Below are 24,868 nucleotides of genomic sequence, written 5' to 3'. Positions count from 1 at the left end.
GATTCAGGAGCCCAGAAACACTCACAACTATAAATGAACCTAAACTAATAAAATGAACAAGTTGCAATGTTTTGCTATTGGATATGCTATGTTATTGGTTATGGCCATATTCTTATGAGTTTATGATCATTGAAAAGTATACAGTTCTGTTTCATATGGGTGTTTCCATAGATCTTGTTATTTTGCCCTCAAAGTGCACTAGATTGATGATTTAACTTCAAAATGAAAACAAAAAATGTCCCTGTACTCCAAGTCTGCATCAGTTAGACACAAACACAACTCCAAATGTCTCTGTGTCTGCTGGATATTTGAATAGGAAACCCTTTGCAACTTACTTACCGGGCAATACATTTAATATTTACAGCACACCATGAAGTCTTAGACAATGCTTTTTAAATGGCCTGCAGAGTTCTGACATCAGCTCATCACAATGAGTTCTTCACAATGCGCTGCCTCACACAAGAGGCTCACACATACACTGTGAATCCTATGCATATCAACGACAGGCATGTTGCATCAGTTCTGTGCAGAAGACAGAAATATGATAAAAAATGTGTCGTAATGCAAAGGAAGTACAGAGTGCAAAGCAGCAGTGAATGTGAGGAGAGGGTGTATGGTGCTCATTCACACACAGCATGTATGGTGCTGGAAACAGAAGGCACAGTTTGATGATTGCAACGTTTATTTAAAAATCAGCCAGAAATGTAAGCCAAACTGCCATGTGGTGAAGCACACGCTCTCAAGTGCTTAATCAAATGCACACATTCAACTCATATCAATCATTCAAAACATCAAAAATAAATGTCCCTGTGTCCATTCAGGAAGATCACTTTGTTACAACTTTTCTTTTCTGGCCTTCTTGTTGCTGTTGGCCTTCTGTGTCCCCCCCCTCTTCAGCTGCTCTTCCAGTCTCTGCTGCTTCTTCTGCAGGTACGCCGCCACGTTGTCGAAGTTCACCTTGTACAGGTGCTCGAAGCGGCTGTCAGTCCTTAAGGAGGCTGTTGAGGAAGAGAAGAGCAGGAGGACGAGGTTGTGACAAGAAAAAGAGCTAAACACTTTAAACCGTCTTTAGAAGAGAACAATATGAACATAAATAAAAGAAATAGAGGTGAGGACTGTGGAGAACTTGTTGGAGCAAGAACCAGAACACAAGGAGAGAACACAGGAGAGCTTGAGCTGATGTCAGAGAGACTCTGAAGATGTATTGGTTACGGCCGGAGGATTAACAAAGACATTTGCGGAGACACCACCGGGGCCCAGCTTCTGCCCAACCAACCCTGAAGATCCCTCCCCCCGTCCCTCATACTGAACCACTCCTAATCCATAATCAACATTATACTACAAGACGCTGCCAATCCTGTCCCTGGCAGGGTCAGACTGACCGTCTGAAGAACACATTGTTTTATGGTCATTTCTAAGACACAGCTGTGGTTGAAGTCCAGAGCGTAAGAACGGCCCGCCTCATCACCCAGAGAGAGAGTTAAAGACAGGGGCCCTTTGCCTGTCGGACAAAGAACGGCCAGGTTTATAAACTATGGAAGGATAATTATCTTAAATAGTTCCCTGACAGGGACATATGTTACCTTTTCAATTCCTGCTGGCCATATGTATTTGAATGAGGAATACTGTATTATTAATACAACAAAACATTGTATATAACATTTCCAGAGGGGGGGTGGTAAAGAGTCCATTTACTCCCTTACATACTTACTTAATAACTTATTAGAGTTAATATGAACTATATGTAAATAAATGTACTTGTTGCAGTAGTATTAATGCAGCAAACTTATTTCTTAGTTTAGTTTAGTTTATTTATTTTACGATCGTTATTATTTTTAATTTGTATAATTAATATTTATGTCCGGTCTTATTCCTTTTATCCATTTTATTTACAACTTTTTATGTCATGCACATTATTTTAACCAGCTGAACTTCTGTTTTTTTGTTCTTACTGTGTTCACGTGCGCACCATTATACACAAAAGCAAATTCCTTGTACGTGTAAGCTTGGTTGCCAATAAAGCTGATTCTAATTCACTTCTGCACAAAATTAACGTAATATACACTCACTGGCCACATTATTAGGTTCGCCTGTACAACCGCTAGTTAACACAAATATCTTAGCCAATCACATGGCAGCAACTCAAAGCATTTAGGCATGGTCAAGAGGACCTGGTGAAGTTCAAACAAAGCATCAGAACGAGAAGAAAGGTGATTTAAGTGACTTTGAACGCGGCATATTTCAGAAACTGCTGATCTACTGGGATTTTCACAACCATCTCTAGAGTTTACAGAGAATGGTCTGAAAAACGGGAAATATCCAGTGAGCGGCCGTTCTCTGGGCGAAAATGCCCTGTTGATGCCAGAGGAAATTTAGCCAGACTGTTTCAAGATGATAGAAAGGGAACAGTAACTGAAATAACCACTGGTTACAACAGGGGTATGCAGAAGACCATCTCCGAGTGCACAGCACTGCGGAATGTAGCCTGTGTCAGCAGCACAACATGTTGGAGGTCATGTGACACTGCAGGTTATTCCTGTCAAGAGGGTGTGAGAATGAGAGGGGGAGGGCACAGGAGAAACACAGGCAGAGGCCATAGGGCCATGTGTGTGTGTGTGTGTGTGTGTGTGTGTGTACTCACCCTCCAGTGTCTCCCAGTGCGGTTTGAAGGCCTCAGTCACTCTGATCAGCTCGGGACTCTCAGAATCAGACTGCACAGACGGGGACGGGGACGGGGGGGGGGGGCACAGTCAGGCATGTGTACCTCCCTCTTCAATACTGTGTGTACCTCCCTCTCTAACACCGTGTGTGTGTGTGTACCTCCCTCTCTAACACCGTGTGTGTGTGTGTACCTCCCTCTCTAACACTGTGTGTGTGTACCTCCCTCTCTAACACAATAGGCTTGTTTGAGACGAGCTGCGGCTCGCCTCGAAAGTAGACGAGAATAGCCGATCGCAGCCGGGGGAGGTCTCAAAAAGCTCGCCTGAAGTCGGACAGCTCGGAGTCGGCTTCTTCCTCTTCTTCTCTCGGTTTTTTGGCGGATTGCAAACAACTTTAAGGTGCATACTGCCACCTCCGGAGTCGGCTTGACTCGGTTTGCATTTATAAAGAATGCACAAATGTGTTTAATCGTTAATGTCAGACATGTACTAAGTAAATACATTTGTTCCTGCTCAAGATTAGATTCAACTTTATTGTTATTGCACAGATTACAGGTACTGAGACAACGAAATGCAGTTTAGCTTCTAACCAGGAGTGCATAAAGCAGTAAAGTGAAAAGTAATGTACACAATCTACAGAATAAAATATAGAATGAATTGAATGATGAAAAAACAGTGAGGGGTATGAATACACTATATACACAGTAGCCTAGCCTAGTATGAACAGTGTGTTGTATGAATATGCTAAGATATATAAAGTATGACAACGGTAAGCAGTGCAAGTATAGTATAAAATATATAGATATTAATTTCATGATGATAAACATTGTGGAACAATGATGAAAAATGTGAATGGAAGTGGCGACGTAAAACTGACACAAAACAACACACTTTTGCCGAGCCAATGGAGAGTTTCATCACCAGCACGGGGTAAAAACCACCAATGAGCGCTCAGCTCGAGATACCAGCGAGTCGTTTCCCATCAAGCATTTCGCTTCCGCAGCCCGTGGAGAGAAACTGCGCCGCCTCGCCGCGCCTCGCTCTCAAGTCTGCGGGCGTCTTTGTCCCGCGAGATTTCAACGTCTCATGTAGGCGAGCCTCCAGAGCAAGTCGGACAAATGACTAACCATCATGCAACGCACTAGCAAGACGTTGATCGCCTTTGCGCAGGTCTGCGCAGGTCTCGCTTGTCTCAAACAAGCCTAGTGTGTACCTCCCTCTCTAACACTGTGTGTGTGTGTGTGTGTGTGTGTGTGTGTGTGTGTGTGTGTGTGTGCGCACCTCCCTCTCTAACACTGTGTGTGTAGAGGAGGGGAACCGAGGAGAGAGGAGGGGAAGCAGCAGGTGGTTAGAGAAATGAGAACTCCTCTCCTCTGAGCGGTCATTTTAAAGAGACGTCCATTAATGATGACAGGAGGCACAGCAGCCCTCTGTCTGATGGACAGATGTGTTCATGATGACTTATATATTTACTTTGAATTCATTCACAGTGCGGTATAATGAGACAATAACAGGCTACAGATGCGGACATATACACACATATTTATATAAATATATACAATTTCAGAATCAAACAAGTATGAGAGCACTCTCGTAATAACGTAACACAATCAGAGACTGGATATATCCCCCCCCCTCTCTCTGGTCGCTGAAATGGGGAATTGAAATTACGGGCCAAAAGTTTTATTTACAAGTAAGCACAGGACACCAAACCAACTGAGACCCGTCTGTCCACCGCACCTACGCACTGTACAACACGCGGGCACCTACGCACTGTACAACACGCGGGCACCTACGCACTGTACAACACGCGGCACCTACGCACTGTACAACACGCGGCAACCTACGCACTGTACAACACGCGGCACCTACGCACTGTACAACACGCGGCACCTACGCACTGTACAACACGCGGCACCTACACACTGTACAACACGCGGCACCTACACACTGTACAACACGCGGCACCTACACACTGTACAACACGCGGCACCTACACACTGTACAACACGCGGCACCTACACACTGTACAACACGCGGCACCTACACACTGTACAACACGCGGCACCTACACACTGTACAACACGCAGCACCTACACACTGTACAACACGCGGCACCTACACGCGGCACCTACACACTGTACAACACGCGGCACCTACACACTGTACAACACGCGGCACCTACACACTGTACAACACGCGGCACCTACACACTGTACAACACGCAGCACCTACACGCGGCACCTACACACTGTACAACACGCAGCACCTACACACTGTACAACACGCGGCACCTACACACTGTACAACACGCGGCACCTACACACTGTACAACACGCGGCACCTACACACTGTACAACACGCGGCACCTACACACTGTACAACACGCAGCACCTACACGCGGGCACCTACGCACTGTACAACACGCGGGCACCTACGCACTGTTACAACACGCGGCACCTACGCACTGTACAACACGCTGGCAACCTACGCACTGTACAACACGCGGCACCTACCACACTGTACAACACGCGGGGCACCTACACACTGTACAACACGCGGCACCTACACACTGTACAACACGGCGGCACCTACACACTGTCCAACACGCAGCACCTATCACGCGGCACCTACACACTGTACAACACGCAGCACCTACACACTGTACAAACACGCCGGCACCTACACACTGTACAACACGCGGCACCTACACACTGTACAACACGCGGCACCTACACACTGTACAACACGCGGCACCTACACACTGTACAACACGCAGCACCTACACGCGGCACCTACGCACTGTACAACACGCGGCACCTACGCACTGTACAACACGCGGCACCTACGCACTGTACAACACGCGGCACCTACGCACTGTACAACACGCGGCACCTACGCACTGTACAACACGCGGCACCTACGCACTGTACAACACGCGGCACCTACGCACTGTACAACACGCGGCACCTACGCACTGTACAACACGCGGCACCTACACACTGTACAACACGCGGCACCTACACACTGTACAACACGCGGCACCTACACACTGTACAACACACACCTACAGCTCCTAAAGCATATAATATATCTCAGGATACAGCCGTTGTGTATTTTATTATGTGAAGCAAGGTCTTGGAAAAATATGGACTCTTTGTTTGTAGATGCTCTGCTTTCTGCACGGACCTCACAGCTGTTCTCACTGTAAACATCGCGTCGCGATGAAAGCAGCTAATAAAATAATATCTAGGGCCCAGGAGTTAAAAACTTTTAATCCCTATCTGATCAGATCAGATTTGGATTTTGGGTAGTTCAAAACCAAAAAAAAATCAGTTTGATCCCAAAAAACTGGATTATCCTGATCCCACCAGAGGGGTAGATTTCCAGTGGATTACCAGAGCAAAATGTACTGTACAATTTATTTTTAAATATGTTTCAATTTCAATAAGATGGTAAAGTTTGTTAACTGAAATAATACACCATTTTTAGCCTTCATGGGAAATACATTTTATTTTTCCATTTTTGCTCACGTTTGTGGTGGTCTATTTTGTTTTCAACCAAATGTTGATGACATAAATGTTTATGCTCATAAAAGTATCACAACAAAGATTGTCAATCACATATGTAATTTAGATTAAAGTAAAAATATCTTCAACAAAAAAAAAGTCCATCATCTGTCATCACCTTTCAAATTAAGAAATATAATTAAACATTATAGATGTCTCTGCAATGTGGTCTCTTCCTTCCTTTTCATATCCACTAGATGGCGATCGGTAGGATTAAAGCACTGATATTCAGGATCTAGTAATCTTGAAAAATCGTAATCTGGATCAGGGTGATCCTATCCTGAATTGCTTTGAACTACAGGGACAAAATCTGGCCGACTTGTCTGATCCTGGATCACAAAAAATGGCATTTCAAAATCTGATCGGATCTGATTGAGATTAAAAGTTTTTAACTCCTGGGCCCAGGGGATGCATGCAGAGCTGTCATTGGCTGAGATAAGTCCGGCCGTGCGTCACGACTCTTTGGAACATCACTGTTGCCGGAAATACATCCGCAGAGGAGCCGTGGAGGAACCATCAGTGTATCCTCGACCATAGCTCCTCCAGAGAGCCTCCTCGATGCTCGATGCTCGACGCTCGATGCTCGATGTACGTTTAGAGAAATGAGATGTCCTTCAACATGGTGCGCTGAAACCCATTTCCGGGTCACTACCGGAGGACCGAGGATTCGAGGAGGGGAAATTAGAGAATTGAGAAGCCTTCTACATAGTCACAGTGTTAGAGAGGGAGATACACATGTATCTCCCTCTCTAACACTGTGACTTATCTCAGCCAATGAGAGCTCTGCATGCATCCCCTGGATATGTGTGTTCCATATGTGTGTTCCCCTGATATGTGTGTGTTTGTACGTCCCTCTCTCACACCGTGTGTACGTCCCTCTCTCACACTGTGTGTTTGTACCTCCCTCTCTCACACTGTGTGTACGTCCCTCTCTCACACTGTGTGTACGTCCCTCTCTCACACTGTGTGTTTGTACCCTCCCTCTCTCACACTGTGTGTACGTCCCTCTCTCACACTGTGTGTACGTCCCTCTCTCACACTGTGTGTACGTCCCTCTCTCACACTGTGTGTACGTCCCTCTCTCACACTGTGTGTACGTCCCTCTCTCACACTGTGTGTACGTCCCTCTCTCACACTGTGTGTTGTACCCTCCCTCTCTCACACAGTGTGTACGTCCCTCTCTCACACCGTGTGTACGTCCCTCTCACACACTGTGTGTACGTCCCTCTCTCACACTGTGTGTACGTCCCTCTCTCACACTGTGTGTACGTCCCTCTCTCACACTGTGTGTACGTCCCTCTCTCACACTGTGTGTACGTCCTCTCTCACACTGTGTGTACGTCCCTCTCTCACACTGTGTGTACGTCCCTCTCTCACACTGTGTGTTTGTACCTCCCTCTCTCACACTGTGTGTTTGTACCTCCCTCTCTCACACTGTGTGTACGTCCCTCTCTCACACTGTGTGTATGTCCCTCTCTCACACTGTGTGTACGTCCCTCTCTCACACTGTGTGTTTGTACCTCCCTCTCTCACACTGTGTGTACGTCCCTCTCTCACACTGTGTGTACGTCCCTCTCTCACACTGTGTGTACGTCCCTCTCTCACACTGTGTGTACGTCCCTCTCTCACACTGTGTGTACGTCCCTCTCTCACACTGTGTGTACGTCCCTCTCTCACACTGTGTGTTTGTACCTCCCTCTCTCACACTGTGTGTACGTCCCTCTCTCACACTGTGTGTATGTCCCTCTCTCACACTGTGTGTACGTCCCTCTCTCACACTGTGTGTTTGTACCTCCCTCTCTCACACTGTGTGTGTACGTCCCTCTCTCACACTGTGTGTACGTCCCTCTCTCACACTGTGTGTACGTCCCTCTCTCACACTGTGTGTACGTCCCTCTCTCACACTGTGTGTACGTCCCTCTCTCACACTGTGTGTACGTCCCTCTCTCACACTGTGTGTACGTCCCTCTCTCACACTGTGTGTACGTCCCTCTCTCACACTGTGTGTTTGTACCTCCCTCTCTCACACTGTGTGTACGTCCCTCTCTCACACTGTGTGTACGTCCCTCTCTCACACTGTGTTTGTACCTCCCTCTCTCACACTGTGTGTACGTCCCTCTCTCACACTGTGTGTTTGTACCTCCCTCTCTCACACTGTGTGTACGTCCCTCTCTCACACTGTGTGTACGTCCCTCTCTCACACTGTGTGTACGTCCCTCTCTCACACTGTGTGTACGTCCCTCTCTCACACTGTGTGTACGTCCCTCTCTCACACTGTGTGTACGTCCCTCTCTCACACTGTGTGTACGTCCCTCTCTCACACTGTGTGTACGTCCCTCTCTCACACTGTGTGTACGTCCCTCTCTCACACTGTGTTTGTACCTCCCTCTCTCACACTGTGTGTACGTCCCTCTCACACTGTGTGTACGTCCCTCTCTCACACTGTGTTTGTACGTCCCTCTCTCACACCGTGTGTACCTCCCTCTCTCACACCGTGTGTACCTCCCTCTCTCACACCGTGTGTACGTCCCTCTCTCACACTGTGTGTTTGTACGTCCCTCTCTCACACTGTGTGTATCTCCCTCTCTAACACTTTGTCAGGGAGAATAACCCTTTCCTCTTTCTTCATTAGAACTCAATATAATGTAGAAACTAAGCATTTTAACCTCTCAAATGCTCTCTAGTTTCTGATAAATCTACAAATAATTGAATCTATCACACTGTACCTCCCAGCAGTCTCGTCTGTCGGTGTATATCTGGAGTGGTGCATCACTTGAGTCCATCAGCACCCATAGCTGACCTTCCGGGTCAAAGGTCATGTCCAGGGGGCAGTGGGGCAGGGAGAGCCTTCTGTGAGGCACAAGCTTCTCTTCACCATCCTGGTCCACAGTGAAGAAGTGAACTGTGGACGCTCTGAGGACACAGGAAACAATGAGCTGAGCACTGTTCTATCTGTCAGAGAAACGCTGATATGTGGCTTCACTTTGTGCTCCTCTTCTCTCTGACCTACTCTGAGTGTCACCTACATGTACAGTGTATACGACACAGCCCCAGTGACCTTGCACCTCTTTAGTTCCAAATATACATTTAAAGATCAGAAGCAAAAATACATTTAAGCCAGCCGAGGTGGGATGGCATGTCAAAGTTAAAAGCAGCTTTCTGTTCGCAGGAACTCTAAACATTTTTCAAAGAAACACACTGAGAAACTAGGATGCTAGAGCAGGAACTGACAACATGTTCACTTAATCCTTTAGAAAAATATCCACTTCTACATCAAATTTCATCCTGTGGTCACAGATATTCAAAAGTTTAAAAAATAAATCTGTAAATTCTCTTAAATACCTTAAACAGTGGGATTTTGTTCAGTTTTACTCAACACCAGAGTCCTGCATCGGGTCGGGGTACCGACGGGTGACCCGCAAAAAGAGTGAATCGCAGGTGGTATTTTTTCAAACGCTTTTTTCCGGGTTCGGTTCTGGGTAAAACAAAGATGACGCGGGTCGGGTCGCGGGTGTTGCATAATAAATATATTAAAATAATAATAATTTAGTTTAATGTTTAAATCCTCAGACCTCTCCCCCGCGGGACCGCGCATAATCATTTTTTATTTAGCCTTTATTTATACAGGTGTAAAACCTCATTGAGACACAAGGTCTCATTTGCAAGAGAGACCCGTCAGTGGTAACACTACCACACAAAGTTACAGACAGACAGGACACTAAACACAGAGGCAACAATAAAATACAACATCGTAAAAAAAGTAGTCATTGAAATCCATATAAAGTATCATAACCTCTGCAGCGCATCAATCTGCTGCTGAGCGTTCCACATTCGAAATGGCTGAGGTGAAGCTCTCTAGCGGAGAATACAGCATTGTCAATAACTCTTCCTCAAGAGCGAAATCCAACATCTGGGAGGCTTTTGGTGTCATCCTAGATGGAGAAAATAACCAACATCTCACGCTTTTTGAGACAAATATGCAACTGCGTGTGTAAATATTTGCACGTTTTCACTTCTCATATATATGCGGGTTCGGATCGGGTTGCGGATCGGGTTGCGGATCTTGTGCCGACGGGTCGGGTCGGGTCGGGTTGCGGAACTAATTGGCAATATGTGCGGGTAGCGGGGCGGGTTCGGTATTGCACGTCGCGGGTGCGGGCGGGAGCGGGTCTTGAAAATCAGACCCGTGCAGGACTCTGCTCTACACTCCAGAGAATATCACTCGGCTACATTCATCTGACTCCTTTACGGTCTTATCAGAAGATTTGACTTTGAGAACATGTGATTAACGTATAACATATGAACACTGCTGTAGGTCTGTAGTGGTGACTGGATCAGGTGGTCAGTTTCACCACTGAAATGTGGAGAATGACAATATATCCCTTCTTCCAATCTAGATAATGCAATATTAAATATTAGTATAGTGTTTCCTGGTTTGAAAAGCAGCATTACATTAAAGAGATGTCCCTTTCTGAACTTGTCCTCCATATTACTAGATAATTATTCCATACGAATGGAAATTGTTAAAACACCAAAAGCCAACCATACATCTCCAATATTCAGGCAAAAAAGTAGAAAGTTTCTACTGCTGAACATGAAATACTGTTGTTTAAACGCTTAAGAGCTGCATGTGTATATATTCATTATGTAAGAAATATGTTCTAGAAAGAGCTAAAGGCAGCAGCTGTTGATACAATATGACAAAGCTTGAATACATTGAATGGTGGGGACTTTTAAACACGTTACTCTACGACTGATTCACACACTCACCTCTCACACTGCACGGCTACATGCCGGGCATCAGGAGAGCAGCTGATGCGGCACACAGCTGGCTTCTGGGAAATAAAAAAAGAGAAATGTGGAGGAGTCACATAGGTACCCCCCTGTCCTTGAACTTGTTATTGATTAGTAAGAGCAGCAGCTTGGTGTTCATGGACTGAAACATCATTTATTCAGAGAGAGTGCCCTGGTAAAGATTTTGAGGACCACTTGAAATTGCATATTTATATACAGTAGATAGCATATAATCCAATTATTCTTTCACTTTTTCATCACATTCAAAACAGGTCAATTATTTCACTATAAAATCAATACAAAATATTTACTTTGTTTTTCCTTTTTCTTTTTGTATTATTGTCTATATAATGTGTATCTGTATGGATCAGGATTCCAGAGTTATCCCCTACATTACAATGTGTGGGATGGAGGCCTAGAGACAACGTGTGTTTCACATTAACACTTTTACTTCTCACACATGTCTGCAGCTTGGCCCTGGATCCAGGTAGCACAAGGAGGAGGACTAATATGATAAAGAAGAAATATTTTCCTGTAAGACTCAAATATTTCAACCTGAGCTTCTTCTCGCCGGAGTAAAGAGAGCTTCATGGATATGTTCAAGTTTAGAAAAGTTATTAACTATTTAAATCACTTTGGAGTTGAGGTCACACTATTATTATGGTATAAACACAAAACAATTTGATCAGACAATTCTCAGCTTTTATGAAATTAAACCTGAACCAGCATATGTATTTGTTTTGATCAGAGCCTACTGACCAGAGCAAGACACATATTTTAATCCTAGTAGAACACTCGTAAGCCAAATTTATGTTTTCATGTTTTTCCTTGCTACTCCTTTTGCTGACCAGGAAGTGATCGCTCCTAACCAAACTACACACTACAGAGATTGCATTTTGGCCAGTGTGGCTCTTTTGCTCTCGTTACAGACTGTTTAGCTGCATGCAAACAAAGCCAGATTAATGTGACTGGTCAATAATAACCACTACAAGCGGACTGCAAACACTTCAGACACAAACATCTTGTCCGGTTACCTATTTCTTTAATAATGAGTGAGCTAAATGCCTAAACTCAAGATGAGGATAAGGGCCATATTTGAAAAAATGTTTTGAGATCTGACCAAAAGGGATTTTTTTTTGTAGTTTCTAAGAATTCTGACTTTTTTTCTAGGATTTAAGCCAATAAAGTTCTCAGACCAAAAGTCAGAATTCTGAGAATAATTTCAAAAAGAAATGCCCAAGGTCATAATATTGTCCTGAGGAGGAAACACTGTTGTGTGTATCAATTGTAACGGTAATCCATCAAATAGATTTCAAGACTTTTCTATCAAAACCAGAAATGTTGGCATTGTCCGGTGCCTTGCTTAAGGGCAGCATGGCAGTACCCAAGAGGTACCAGTACCAGTCCAGAGGGACTAGTGTTTTGTTAAGTATTAGGAGATGTTCACCAGTGAAACTTTTTAGATTGTTTACTGTTGTCACTTTCCTTTGTAAGAAAGTTGTTCTTATTTGTCTTTAGTTTGTTTGTAAATTGGCTAGTGAGTCCTCCGTCTTGATTAATTAAAACATTATCTTTTGGTTTCACAAATCAGTTTCCTCTTTTTTTCTCCCGGTTATTTTATATGTTGATACTTTCCTTTTACCCCTAGATTATTAGGGAACGAAACCCTCACTGTGGCACCAGATAAAAAGTCAAAGTATAACCAAAGACATCCAGTCACGCTGCAGCCTTAATGTGTTATGGTAAAACATGCTGTGGTTACCGTGGTTACCGTGGTTACCTTCTGTTTGTCTGCCTCAGAGCTTGGTGTCTCTTCATGCTCTTTAAGGTCCCAGCTCTGCAGCTTACGGCCCGACTCGTAGTCCCACAGCTTCATGGTCCCGTCCTGACAAACACAAACACACAGTGTCTCTCTGTAAGGACCCTGATGGACCCTCTGCCTCAGCTCTCATATCACACTGTCAGCCATGTGAGGTACACCCTCCAGGTAGTGAAATACCAAATTGCTAGTTTTATTTATAAACTTCGACTGTTCGACAGTCCCGCCACCTGCCCCAGCCCGAACTCTGACATATCTTTACAAACATGAGAATATAGGATGTGGGACAACAAAGGCTCCAGTTAGTAGATACAATTCATCTAGTAGGTGAAAATCCAAGAACGTTCTCCAACCAATCTTTATTGACTTTAGACTAGAATAGAGAACATTAAATCATTAATGACAGTGCTAAGTGGCCTGTGTGTGTACACATGTGTTAATCAAAGCATGTGAAAGGCAGACGTACCCCTGATCCAGACAGCAGCCAGTGTGGGTGACCTGGTGGCACCAGCAGAGCGCTGACAAACCTGACAGGAAGCAGGACAAATCAGGATAAATCCACCTTTACAAAAGTTCCTGTTGCCAATTAAATACCGGATTGACTTCTTAATATATGTCATTACTGACAAAGCCATCAACAACCTCGCCCCCCTACAACCAGACACCCCTACCCTCAGGTCTGCTTCCCGACTGCAGCCCATCAGGACTAAGCTCCAGACCTGGGGCCTCTCCCTCCCAGCTTTAACAACAACTCACTTTTGACCAACCTCACCCCGATTAGTGAGTAAACAAACGGTAAAGGGCAGAAAGTCTGATGCACATTTGATCTTCTTAAATAACTTATAATCACAACGGGAACAGTTTGCAGAGCTGTGCTTCGTTGACATAAGTCCAGCCATGCGTCACGCCTCTTTTAAACATCACTGTTGGCTGAAATCGACTCTGGAGAATACATCAGTGTACCCTCGGTTATAGCTCCTGCAGAGAGACTCCTCTCTCCTCTAAATCAGTGTATCCTCGGTTACGGCTCCTCCAGAGAGCCTCCTCGATAATCGATCCTCGATGAGCCTTTAGAGAAATTAGTTTTCCTTCGAGATGGCGCGCCGACATCCGTTTCCGGGTCGCTGCCGGAAGACCGAGGAGTCGAGGACGCGAAAATTAGAGAAATTACAAACGGCTCATTTCGGAGGACTCGTGTGCATCGACTAGACGCCAGGACGACCGGCGACCCTCCCCGACAGGCGCAAAGACCCGAGGGCCCGTCCACAACTGCGCCCGACTGTGACCGCAGTTTTAATTATTATTTAAGATACATTTTAAAAAGTTTTAATAATAAATAAATTGTTGTTTGTTGTGTAGGACTCTGCATTAGAGTGTAACGTTCGGGGGTTAAGTTGGGATTTGATATGTAGGGGGTTGAGCTCTGTGGAAGTGCGAGGGTATATATTAAAAGGGGACCTATCATGCAAAATGCACTTTTGTACGTCTATTCTACATGAATATGTGTCCCCGGTGTTCCAGGGAACTCACCAAGTGTCAGAAACACAACCCTCTCTATTTTCCTCCATACCCAAATCTCTAAAAAAGGGTCTGCAACGGATCTGATAAAAACTGATCCAGATTTGAACACTGTCTTGACGTCAGGACGGTGGCGCTACGGCTATTGGGCCAACTCCACCAATCAGGAGGAGACAGCCACGGCCATTGCCGTTCGAAAGCGCTGGAGACGCTGTAGTACATATGCCAGGCCTGTAGATGGTGCTGTTCTCACTGAATCAGCCCTTGCTAAAACAGATCTAAAAAATGTCAAATTGAGCAAAATGAGGCATGGCTAAAATGCATGATCTGTTTGGTATTTTGAAAAAAAAAAAAGTATAAATATGCCTTATATAGGTATGGTCCTACACTATATTATTCAAATATAGCATGATAGGTCCACTTTAAATTATTAATATATACACAAAAAAAGGTTTGCAAATATCCAACCTTCAAATTGCTATTTTAAAATCAACATTGCTCTGCACACTTGCTTAAGATCTTTTGTGTGAAAATCTCAGTATCTCATCTCGCGAGTATGGCCAAAAGTATGTGACTAAATCTCACTGTAAACTATTTAATCATCACCAAATTCGGTGTTATTATGACCGATCATAACTCAGCTTTATGCACACATACATTTAGCATGGTTTAGGAAACGGGCTCCGTGTTACAAGACGGGTCGGGTGGTTTCGCGGCACCGATGCAGACTCTCTGCAGGGAGGAGCCGCAGCGGAGGTTGTGCTGCAGCTCCTAATCGGAACAGAGACACACGCGAGACACACGCGACACGCACGCTAAATGCATTACGAAGTTTCGCCTAAGCCGAAAAACTATATCCGGTCACTAGGGATGGGAACGATTAATCGAATATTCGAATAATTATTCAGGTATTCGAATAATTATTCAGGTATTCGAATATGACTTATGAATATTTTTATTAATTTTTTTTTTCTTTTCTTTTTTTGGGAGGGATGCCTAAGTTGATTACATATTATCAAATTGAATAATTCGATATATACGACAGTGCCATAGCTAAATGTGTTAGGTGACGTCTAAAGGTGTGTTTTGCTCCGCTCACCGGTCCCTCACGGGCCGTCTCCACAGCAGCGTTAAAAGATCTTGAAACGCTTCTGCCCATTCACTTTGAATGGGGTGACGGCACTTTCCCTCACTTTTCGCCGAAATGCATTGTGGGCAGGCGAGCGGAGATTCTCAGGATTTTCAGGATTCAAAGTTGAACAATGTTCAACTTTTGAAGCTGAGGTGGAAGCGGCAGCCAATCAAATCCTGTGTACGCAAATCTGGCAGTTCAAGCTCTAGCCAATCAAACGGCGTGTATGCTGGGAGAGACATACCGCAGGTCATTTCCTCATATTCCAAAAAATGGAGGAGAAATTAGCGGTAGGGAATCAATCACCCGGTGCTTTATGACCAGACCTACCGGGATATAAACCGGAGGAGCCAGGCATGGAGGGAGGTGGCAGAGACAGTGGTATGTTTTCGCCTGTTTTGGGGAGTTTATATCCAGTTTACTTCGGGCTTTTTGGCTTCGTATGTCGCGGGCGGGAGATTCATGTGATTGGTTGATCGCAAAAAAATCCCCAAGCCTCAGATACGCCCACCTCCAAGATTTTTTTAACGCTGCTGTGGAGACGGTCCGTCACAGCGGGCAGAGCTGCAGGTGCTGATCTCTCTCTCTCTCGCGTCCGGTAATTCACTCGCGTTTATGTCCAATTTTTTTTTTTACCCCATTTTTTTTTAATATAGGATATGTACATTTCGGTTAACCGGTTAACCATTTTTTGGGGGGTCGAATATTCGAATAAACATTTGCTTTCACATTCCCATCCCTACCAGTCACAGAGATCTGCTATTTTAAAGTAAAGTCAACACATATCGACCTTAAATATATATCTATATACAACGAGAAAGGTTTTAGGTAACACTTTATATTAAGGTCATCAACTAGTTGTTAATTAACATGCATATTAGCAGTATATTGGCTCTTTATTAGTCATTATAAAACACTTATTAATGCATTATTCTACAAGTAATACGCCATTAGTTGAGAGTTTTTTCTCAATAACCCGCTAATTAGTGCTTATTTATTGCAAGTAAGGAAGTTACATGAGTTTTGGTCTTAATATGCGCTGCTCAATATGGGCCTAATAAGGCAGTAGTACCACAATAATAGTAATTCTCCCATAATAACACTTAACAAATATGATCTATTCTTATGTAACAAGACATTAAACTATAAGTGTTAATTGTGTCTAAATAACTCAAAATTAGGTATGTATATCTAAGAACATGTTCCCTATTTTAAAGTGAAGTCTTGTTCATAACCAATAAGCTAGTAGTTTGACTCTAATTTTCAGACAGGTTTTTATAGAAATGGATCAGGACAAAAAGTGAGAGAATCTTTGTTCCTGAAACTTTCAGAATCTCTTTACACAGAGTTGTTTATACATGTTTATGTATAAAAGACATGAAAAAGTGGGTTTTGCATAATAGGTGACCTTTAACACTTTTCCTCTCGGGTGAGGACTATTATTTTTGCATTATTATAGTTATTACTCACTGTTGATGTCCCAGGCAGAAGGACTGGATGTTGTACGGAGACCTCAGGTGGCTCACTCTGATCTTCTCGTCGCGGTCGGCTGTGATGATGAACTTGTCGTCCGGCGACATGCTCTGAAAGCCAGAAGGACACTCAGCCTCGGAAGACACTAATTCATGACAATAGTGTATTTATAAGTTGATCAGTGTGTCATGAGTGCAGCAAGGGACAGAATAAATAAAGTAACTGACAGCTTGTGTTTCATGTTTTCACTATTCTGACAGTGAGAAGACAGGACCCGAGGGGACAGATGGAATAAATCTGTTTCTTTAGAGTGAGCCAGGGTTGCTGCAGTCTCTCAAAAGATATCAAGGTAGTTCCAGCAGATAAAAATCATAATAATAATATTATCATTATAATAGCTAGAAGGTTAATCTTGATCCGTACCGGAAACCCGATCGGTTCTACGCATGTGCCAATACAGCACTACTGCCCATGATGCTTACTGAAGTATGTTGAAGCAATTTACGGCACTTTTCTGGGATTTAAATAAAATAATGTTATCTTTGGTTTGATGAGTTATAAAATAGAAGACTTCAATTGGTCCTCAATACATTCTTTTTGATAAAGAATGTCTAAAATATGGAGCTAATTTTGTCATTTATTATCAAAGAAAAGCTGGTTAAATGCTTGCATAGCTTAAATAAAGTAATTGTTAAAGTAATTTAACTATGAACCAGAGGTCGCGTTAACCGAATATTTTCCGTCTATGACGGATTTTTTTTATCAATGACAGAAAAATCTGAAAGCAGTCCGTCATTTTGACAGATTAGAACAAACTCAGAACAGCGCCACATTTCTTTTACGGTGTTATGCCAGTTCCATCATCCTGGAAGGTGGCCACGGTGACACCGATCTTTAAATCTGGGGACAAGGCAATAATGTCCAATTATAGACCAATCAGCATCCTCCCCTGTGTCTCTAAGATAGCTGAGAAATGGGTGTCAAAACTAATCACCAAACATTTAGATAAAGGTTTCGCTCCACTCCACCCAATGCAGTTTGGTTTTCGTGCTCACCACTCCACTGAGACAGCTAACTGTGTCTTTGTGGAAAAGGTTAAATGTATGTTGGACACATGCCCTGACCACCAAGTGCTCCTTACAAAGCTGACTTATTTCAACTTTTCGGCAGATTCAGTGAGTTAAATCTTACTTATCGAACAGAAAACAGTGTGTTTTGGTCAACGGTACCAAATCCTCCTACCTTGTCAACCCTGTTGGGGTTCCACAAGGTTCCATTCTTGGACCATTACTGTTTTCTCTGTACATGAATGACTTGCCTAATATATGTCCTGAGTTGAATGTGCAAATGTATGCCGATGATGCGGTCATCTTTGTACATGGGAAAAATACTGAAATGATCTCATCTTGTCTCTCAAATGCTTTGGACAAGGTTCAGCACTGGCTGAACAACATTTGCTTACAGTTAAATGCAAAAAAAACAGTATGCATGATGTTCAGTAAACGACCAGTCAAAATCGAAGGATCCAATGTGTTTTTAAACGGAGCAGAAATAGAACTAGTCTCCCACTTCAAGTATCTTGGAGCATACTGGACTCGAACTTAACTTTTAAGAAACATATTAAGAAAGTATCAAATACCATTCAATTCAACTTGCAACATTTTAAACAAATTAGACCATTCTTAACTGTCAATGCTGCAAAGTCATACCTCCACTGTATGATGCTATCCCACATTGAATACTGTTTTACAAACTGGTCGTTTGCTTGTGCCACAAACCTGAAACCAATAGAACAGCTGTACAAGAGAGCTATCAAGGTGTTTGACAGAAAGCCACATTCATACCACCACTGTACCATCCTTGAGAAACACCATTTCTTGAGTTTTGACCATTTTAAGTCTTTTAAAAGTATGTGTTTTTTTAATAAATGTTTACATGGACTGCCCCTGCCCCCCCCCCCCCCCCTTAGGGGAATTCATCCACAGAAAACACACTGGACGCTGCACTAGGTCAGAAACCAGAGGAGACTGTGAAGTCCATCACAGACGGACCACTTTTGGACAAAATGTACTTTCCATTAAAGGCAGCTCTTTGTGGAACAGCCTCCCAACTGAGATACAGGATTGTCCCACTCTCAATAGTTTCAAAGGTCAACTCAAAGAATGGTTGAGAAACAAACAGACGTGCAATCACCGCTAAATGCACTTTAATACAGGGGTATCTCCTCTTGCACTTTATGCATCTCTTTTATCTCCTCTTGCACTTTATGTAGCTCTTGTATCTCCTCTTGCACTTTATATGTCGTAGCTGCTACATTGTACTGCCATGTGGTAATACTTGTATATGCTGCTCATGCTCTTTCTGCATATCATGTATTTATTTTTGCTATGTTTATAAATGTCATATGTGAGGGACTACGGATGGAAATTAGCTCAAAGCTAAAATCCGGCATGTTTACATTTTAAAGCATTATCTGTCTTAAATGTTCATCAATATGCACTGTCCCTCTTCAAATAAATGATTAAATGAAATGAAATGCATGCCCGTCAAAAAGGAAATGATATCGGTTCCAAACCGTACTTTGCCGTACAAATCATAGTAGATCGTACAAGTCTGCGAGTTTTGGCTTTACGCTGTGCGCGCTCCCGCGAGGTGCATGCATCACACGGCATAACACCGGCGCTAATAGTTCCCGAGGGTGCTCAACACCCCCCGTCAGCTCGTTGTCACAGACCCGACGGGTAATAATGGATTATGACGGAAATGTTATGATCCTGTCTGTCAAAATGACGGGCAACGAAAAAGTCTAACGCAACCTCTGCTATGAACAATGAAATATATATCAAGGTATACTATATTTATTCAGCGTTGCAAGAATGAATCAGATCCTTTTACTTAGTGGAAGTACTCAAGTATGCAGAATGGACATTTTCACAGAAATATTTATGGTTTTATATGATGCTGTACGATGTCCTTTTTGTTGTTCTGTTTATGTTTTTATGTTTCACGTGGAACCTACTTGAGCAGGTCTCCCTTGAAAAAGAGATCAATGATCTCAATGGGATACACCTGGATAAATAAAGTTTTTTAAAAAATGGTAAATGTATTATCCTGTTTTTATAAATGTAGGAGCATTTAAGTATTGTAGTTTGTCAACGTGGACCAAATGTTGATACTACAAATACTGTTTAGATGACTCGTACAGTACTGCAATATACCATATCAGGTCTTTTAAAATGTGCAAAGTAACTCGTAACTTTGAATGTTAAAGGTCTCCTATTATGCTATTTTTAGGCATATATTATGGGTCACAGATATATAAAAAACATGTCTATGATGTGTTTTGCTCAAAATACCAAACAGATCATGCATTTTAGACATCCCTCATATCCCTCTATTCAAGCCCCGTTAGAGAACTGAAGGTTCGGGGTCCTTAGCTTGAAAAAAAAAAAAAAGAGGAGGGGGAGCTTGTGCCTGCTCAGAATTCTACCGGAGATAAAGCTAAATGTTGTTGTGATTAAACGCCATATCATGCTCCAAACCACATCAAGGATTATTTCTGAAACAGTATGGAGCTCAAATGCTTTTTCTCTCTTGCAGGATTACCACAAGGCGAGTTCCTTTTTTTATTTCCTGCTTCTTTACACATATTGGGTGTTTCTCAATGTCGAGTACGCTTGCTTGGTAGCACATGTCTTCCGAGTCACTTGCTTCAGAAGCGAGTCAAGAATACTTCCTGGCATTCGGAAAACGAAGAGTGGAACAGGCTAGCAAGTGTGCGTCATATGAGAGGCCCCGCCTTACATCTTCCGCCACAGATTTGGGGAAATTGGTCTGTGCGCAAAGCATTGTGGGGATTTTAAGACCGCAGAGTCTACACATGTGCAGCCTCGAAATTTCTCGCTACGAAGTACGCCGGGCTCGGTAGATTTCCAAGTATGCTGGAGATTAGAACAGTCCTTTGGCGGCACTCGATGACGTAGTATGCTTGAAATAGTGGCTCTGAAGCAGCTTTACTCGACATTGAGAAACACCCATTCTCTCCAGTACAGGTTAGCTCTGAGGGTTAGCGATGCTTGCTAATATAAACAAAGACCATATTACGTCCAAAACACATCGGGTATTGAATCTGATAGCGACGTTTCAGATAGTTTCCGATATGACGTCATATCGGCAGCAAATCTGGATCAGCTTCGTTGTACCCCCGTTCTTAGAGATTTGGGTACGGAGGAAAAGAGAGAGGGTTTTGTTTACTGACACTTTGGGAGTCTCCTGACACACCTATTAATGTATATCAAAAAGTGCATTTTGCATGAAAGGTCCCCTTTAAAGTAAAAAGTAAAATATTTGCCTAGAAAATGAAGTTGAATGAAAGTATAGAGAAGCAATAAAATGAAAAAAATCAAGTACAAATATATCAAAAAAGTACTTGGATACATTACTTGATTACATATACTCAGTTACTTTACCACTGCACTTATTTGAAGTTAAGATAATTAAAAAAATTAAAAGTAAGTGGACCACTGGATTTTGTCAGTGTTCTAAAATTCACACTTAACATATTTTATCAATGTATAGCTAAAGATGTGTTATCAAGATAAAGTGATCTCAAAAGCTTTCCTAAACAAATAAATGTTATATATTATTTTTAAATTATTATTTTTTCTTTCTCTATAATGCCCTCAGTTCGATATTATATTTTGGATGTTGTTGTTGAAACAGTTGTTCAAAAGCATTTAAAAAAACTTTGGCACCTTCTCAACAATGCAGTAAATCAATATTTGCGCACATGCACAGAACCGATCGGGTTTCCGGTACAGATCAGGTAGTGACAGGGACATTGCTGGAGGCATTGTAGTAATATTATGGCTGATCACTTCCACATATTCTGGAAGAGTCAAGTAATCCAATATTATTGGCTATCGATAATAACCTAAATAAATTATATTATTAATACCAGTTGAATTAAATGTTCGGGACAAGTATCTTCTTAAAACATTGCTGATAGCTAACGAAAAAGCAATTTCTTAAAATAACTGTGAAAGAACCTCCAACTAAGGGAGAATGGAGAAACATTGTAAATGACTTGTTTCATATGGAGAAACGAACTTTTTCTTTAAGACTCTGTAGTGATACATTTGACAATTACTGGTCCAAATGGGTTTTACACATCAAGAGGGTTGTTGTAAAATCCATGGAGAATGTTCTGGTACAATGAATCTGTTACTTCTTTCCGATTTCCTATATGAGATTTACTTGCTCATGTTTCGTACATGTATCTACAAGCCTCTTCTGAGAATGAATACTGGACTGGAATCGACACAGATTTGTTGTGAACCCGTTTTGAGGGACGGTGCACAGGACTAATTGCTGAGGACATATTGATGTGCGGTTTTGCCTCTGGTGACCTGTATGTTGTGTTTTTTTTGTAATGTGTTAAAAACTTATATAAAAAAAGGAATCTTATTAGAAGTCTTACATTTTTGTGACAATAGAAGTTCTCACATCTGAAGTGAATGCAGACAGATGCATTCACTTCAGGCTAGAGGCTAGAAAAGCAAAGGTAAAGTTGGACATGTCGGAGAGAGTCAAAGTCTAGTTCAGCCTTCGAAAATCTCTGTGATGTAACCTATGCTCAAAAAAAATGTAAGATCAAGCTATTGTAATTATTTCCCTCTTTTATTTTTTTGATTCCAACTAAATAAATATTTTTAAAAACTGCATGAGTAATAATAATTAGAAATTAAATGAGTGGCCCAACTACACGTTCTGTGATTCAATTACCGTGTAATGTTGGATATCTTAATGCATCAGGGAGTGGACAGAAGTGCACAGGTCTGTCAACCTCTTTCTCATAATACTTTATGAATGAATACTTTAGACATGGTTTAACATATTTGTTCAGGTTCTGCAGGCTAGTCTTAGCCCAATGCGAGTGCTCCTTACCATGGCTAGCAACATGGACAGGTGGCCCATCTTGAGCTCGCCCTCTCTCTGCGGCTCCCCCACTGAGAAGGAGTACACATCTCCTGATTTGTCGGTGGCCAGGAGCTGGTCCTCTGCCTGGCTGAACATCAGGGAGGTGCACCTCCTCACCACCCACCTGTGTAACAAACACACAGCTACTATTAACACACCTCGCATGGTCCTCTATACAGTATATGAAGCTGCTTGGACTGAAGTGGTACCTGATGCTGATACACTGCCATGAAGGCTCACAGTAAAACAGGACCAGTCTCTTGGAATCATCAGTCAGCGCCACCAGCTTTCCGGAAGGAGAAACAGCAAAGGCCAGGACTTTGTCACTTCCTGTTTCCTCTGAGGCACCGCCATCACTGAGAACAGAGGAGACAAGTAACAGCTGTTATAATGTATATTTTCTAATAAAATCTGTGAAACTTTCAGATATATATATAAATAATTATATCTAAGGGCTTCTCAGCAACTCTGCAGAACCCTATGGGTGATGTCACGGACACTACGTCCATTTATATATACAGTGTATGATATATATTCTACACGCCTGCTGCTTCCCCTCCTCTCTCCTCGGTTCCCCTCCTCGACTCCTCCGCTCGCATCTCCTGTGGGCAGGACTAAGACACGAGGATAGGAGGAGAGGAGTCGAGGAGGGGAACATTTGAATTGAGAAATGGCTTTTGTGTAATTTAAATATATCCAAAGGACTTCAAACAGACAAAAAAATGGACCAAACTTGATTTTATGTATGCCATTTAATACTAGTGCAAGTTTGAGGCGTGTGTATGTAGGCCTAAGTGTGAAGAACATGTTTGATTTTTGTTTCAATATAAGAAAATGCCAATAATGATATTATTAATAAAACAACAACTAGAACATTGTGCTTACCCGTTACTGACATCCTTTGTATTGTTGGGCTTCTTCTCAGCGGTGCTGCAGTCAAACACAAAGGATTCTCTGCAATAGAGTAACAGATGAACGAATGTTGTTATATTCTTAACATCTCCTGTGCCACTGACTTTTTATGTATTTTTAACCATTCATCTAGTAGCCAGCTGTAAACACATTCATTATTATCTCATCTGGACTTATACTATAAATCTACTCTCAGCACTTTTGCAGAAGGTTCATTTTAGAATGACTCTTTTTACCCCGTGCAACTCCCTACAAATATATCACTATAAACATTATAAATCATATCATCTGTTGCTGAAGGCCAAAACAAAATATGTCAAAAATGTGCCACAACATCTTCACGTTTCCAAGTGTATTTGCAATTGTATATATTTAAATAATAATAAAACTTGAAATGATCCTCCATGCTTTCTTTCCAAAGACTGCAAGCTAGCTAACAGTGCTAGCTGGTAGTTGTCCGCCGTGTGACACAAAGGTATGACATGTGAAATACATGACGGAAGAAACGAAGTTCAAACCTGGCTTGTTTGGTGTGAATTGCTACAAGTTTCTTGTCGCAGGTGAAAATAAACCACTGTCCACAGAAACCGACAGCAGGCATGGCTGCTTAGTGTGTGTCAGGCGACGGTAACACTAGCGATGGATGATGTGACGCTAGCCCACTCGACAGCCGTAATTTGTCGCTTGCTAATTACGTCAGCAGCCATGCAAGCACAACACACGCCCCCTTCAAAAAGTACAGAATGTACACAAGAGAGCTGCTGTGGGACAAAGATAGAGTTAATAAACAAAATAAACACATTTAACTTCCTATATGAAATAAACGCATTTTAGTTGGCTAAGCAGCGTTACTGAAGCTACCATTAGTGAAGCTCAGCATCTTGAATTTATCCAATTTGGGAATGTTGGCCATGCTAGTGAGTGGCCATGCTAGTGAGTGAGAAGACCCTGCTTATTACAGTGCAGCGTCCACATATTCACAGACTATAACATATGAAAACTGAATATGAAA

General features: G+C 42.6%; 1 protein-coding gene across 2 annotated transcripts; it reads right to left on the bottom strand.

Moving 5' to 3' along the window:
- Positions 1-659: 659 nt before the first annotated feature.
- Positions 660-24,531, bottom strand: wdr4 (WD repeat domain 4). 2 transcript variants are annotated; one of them, XM_034134314.1, is made up of 11 exons: positions 24,375-24,531; positions 23,830-23,898; positions 23,154-23,300; positions 22,912-23,068; positions 16,963-17,075; positions 13,309-13,369; positions 12,795-12,908; positions 11,000-11,064; positions 8,956-9,142; positions 2,642-2,711; positions 660-998 (listed from the first exon to the last, which is right to left on the bottom strand). In XM_034134314.1, exons 1-11 carry the CDS (start codon positions 24,455-24,457, stop codon positions 835-837), a joined length of 1,230 nt encoding a protein of 409 aa, XP_033990205.1. In that variant the 5' UTR covers positions 24,458-24,531; the 3' UTR covers positions 660-834. The 2 variants fall into 2 exon arrangements, with proteins under 2 accessions (XP_033990205.1, XP_033990207.1); XM_034134316.1 differs by having other exon boundaries at positions 12,804-12,908.
- Between the last annotated feature and the right edge of the window lie 337 nt (positions 24,532-24,868).

Source organism: Trematomus bernacchii, unplaced genomic scaffold (assembly GCF_902827165.1).
Source record: "Trematomus bernacchii unplaced genomic scaffold, fTreBer1.1, whole genome shotgun sequence".
Lineage (NCBI taxonomy): Eukaryota > Metazoa > Chordata > Actinopteri > Perciformes > Nototheniidae > Trematomus > Trematomus bernacchii.
This window is presented reverse-complemented; position numbering and strand designations above follow the sequence as displayed.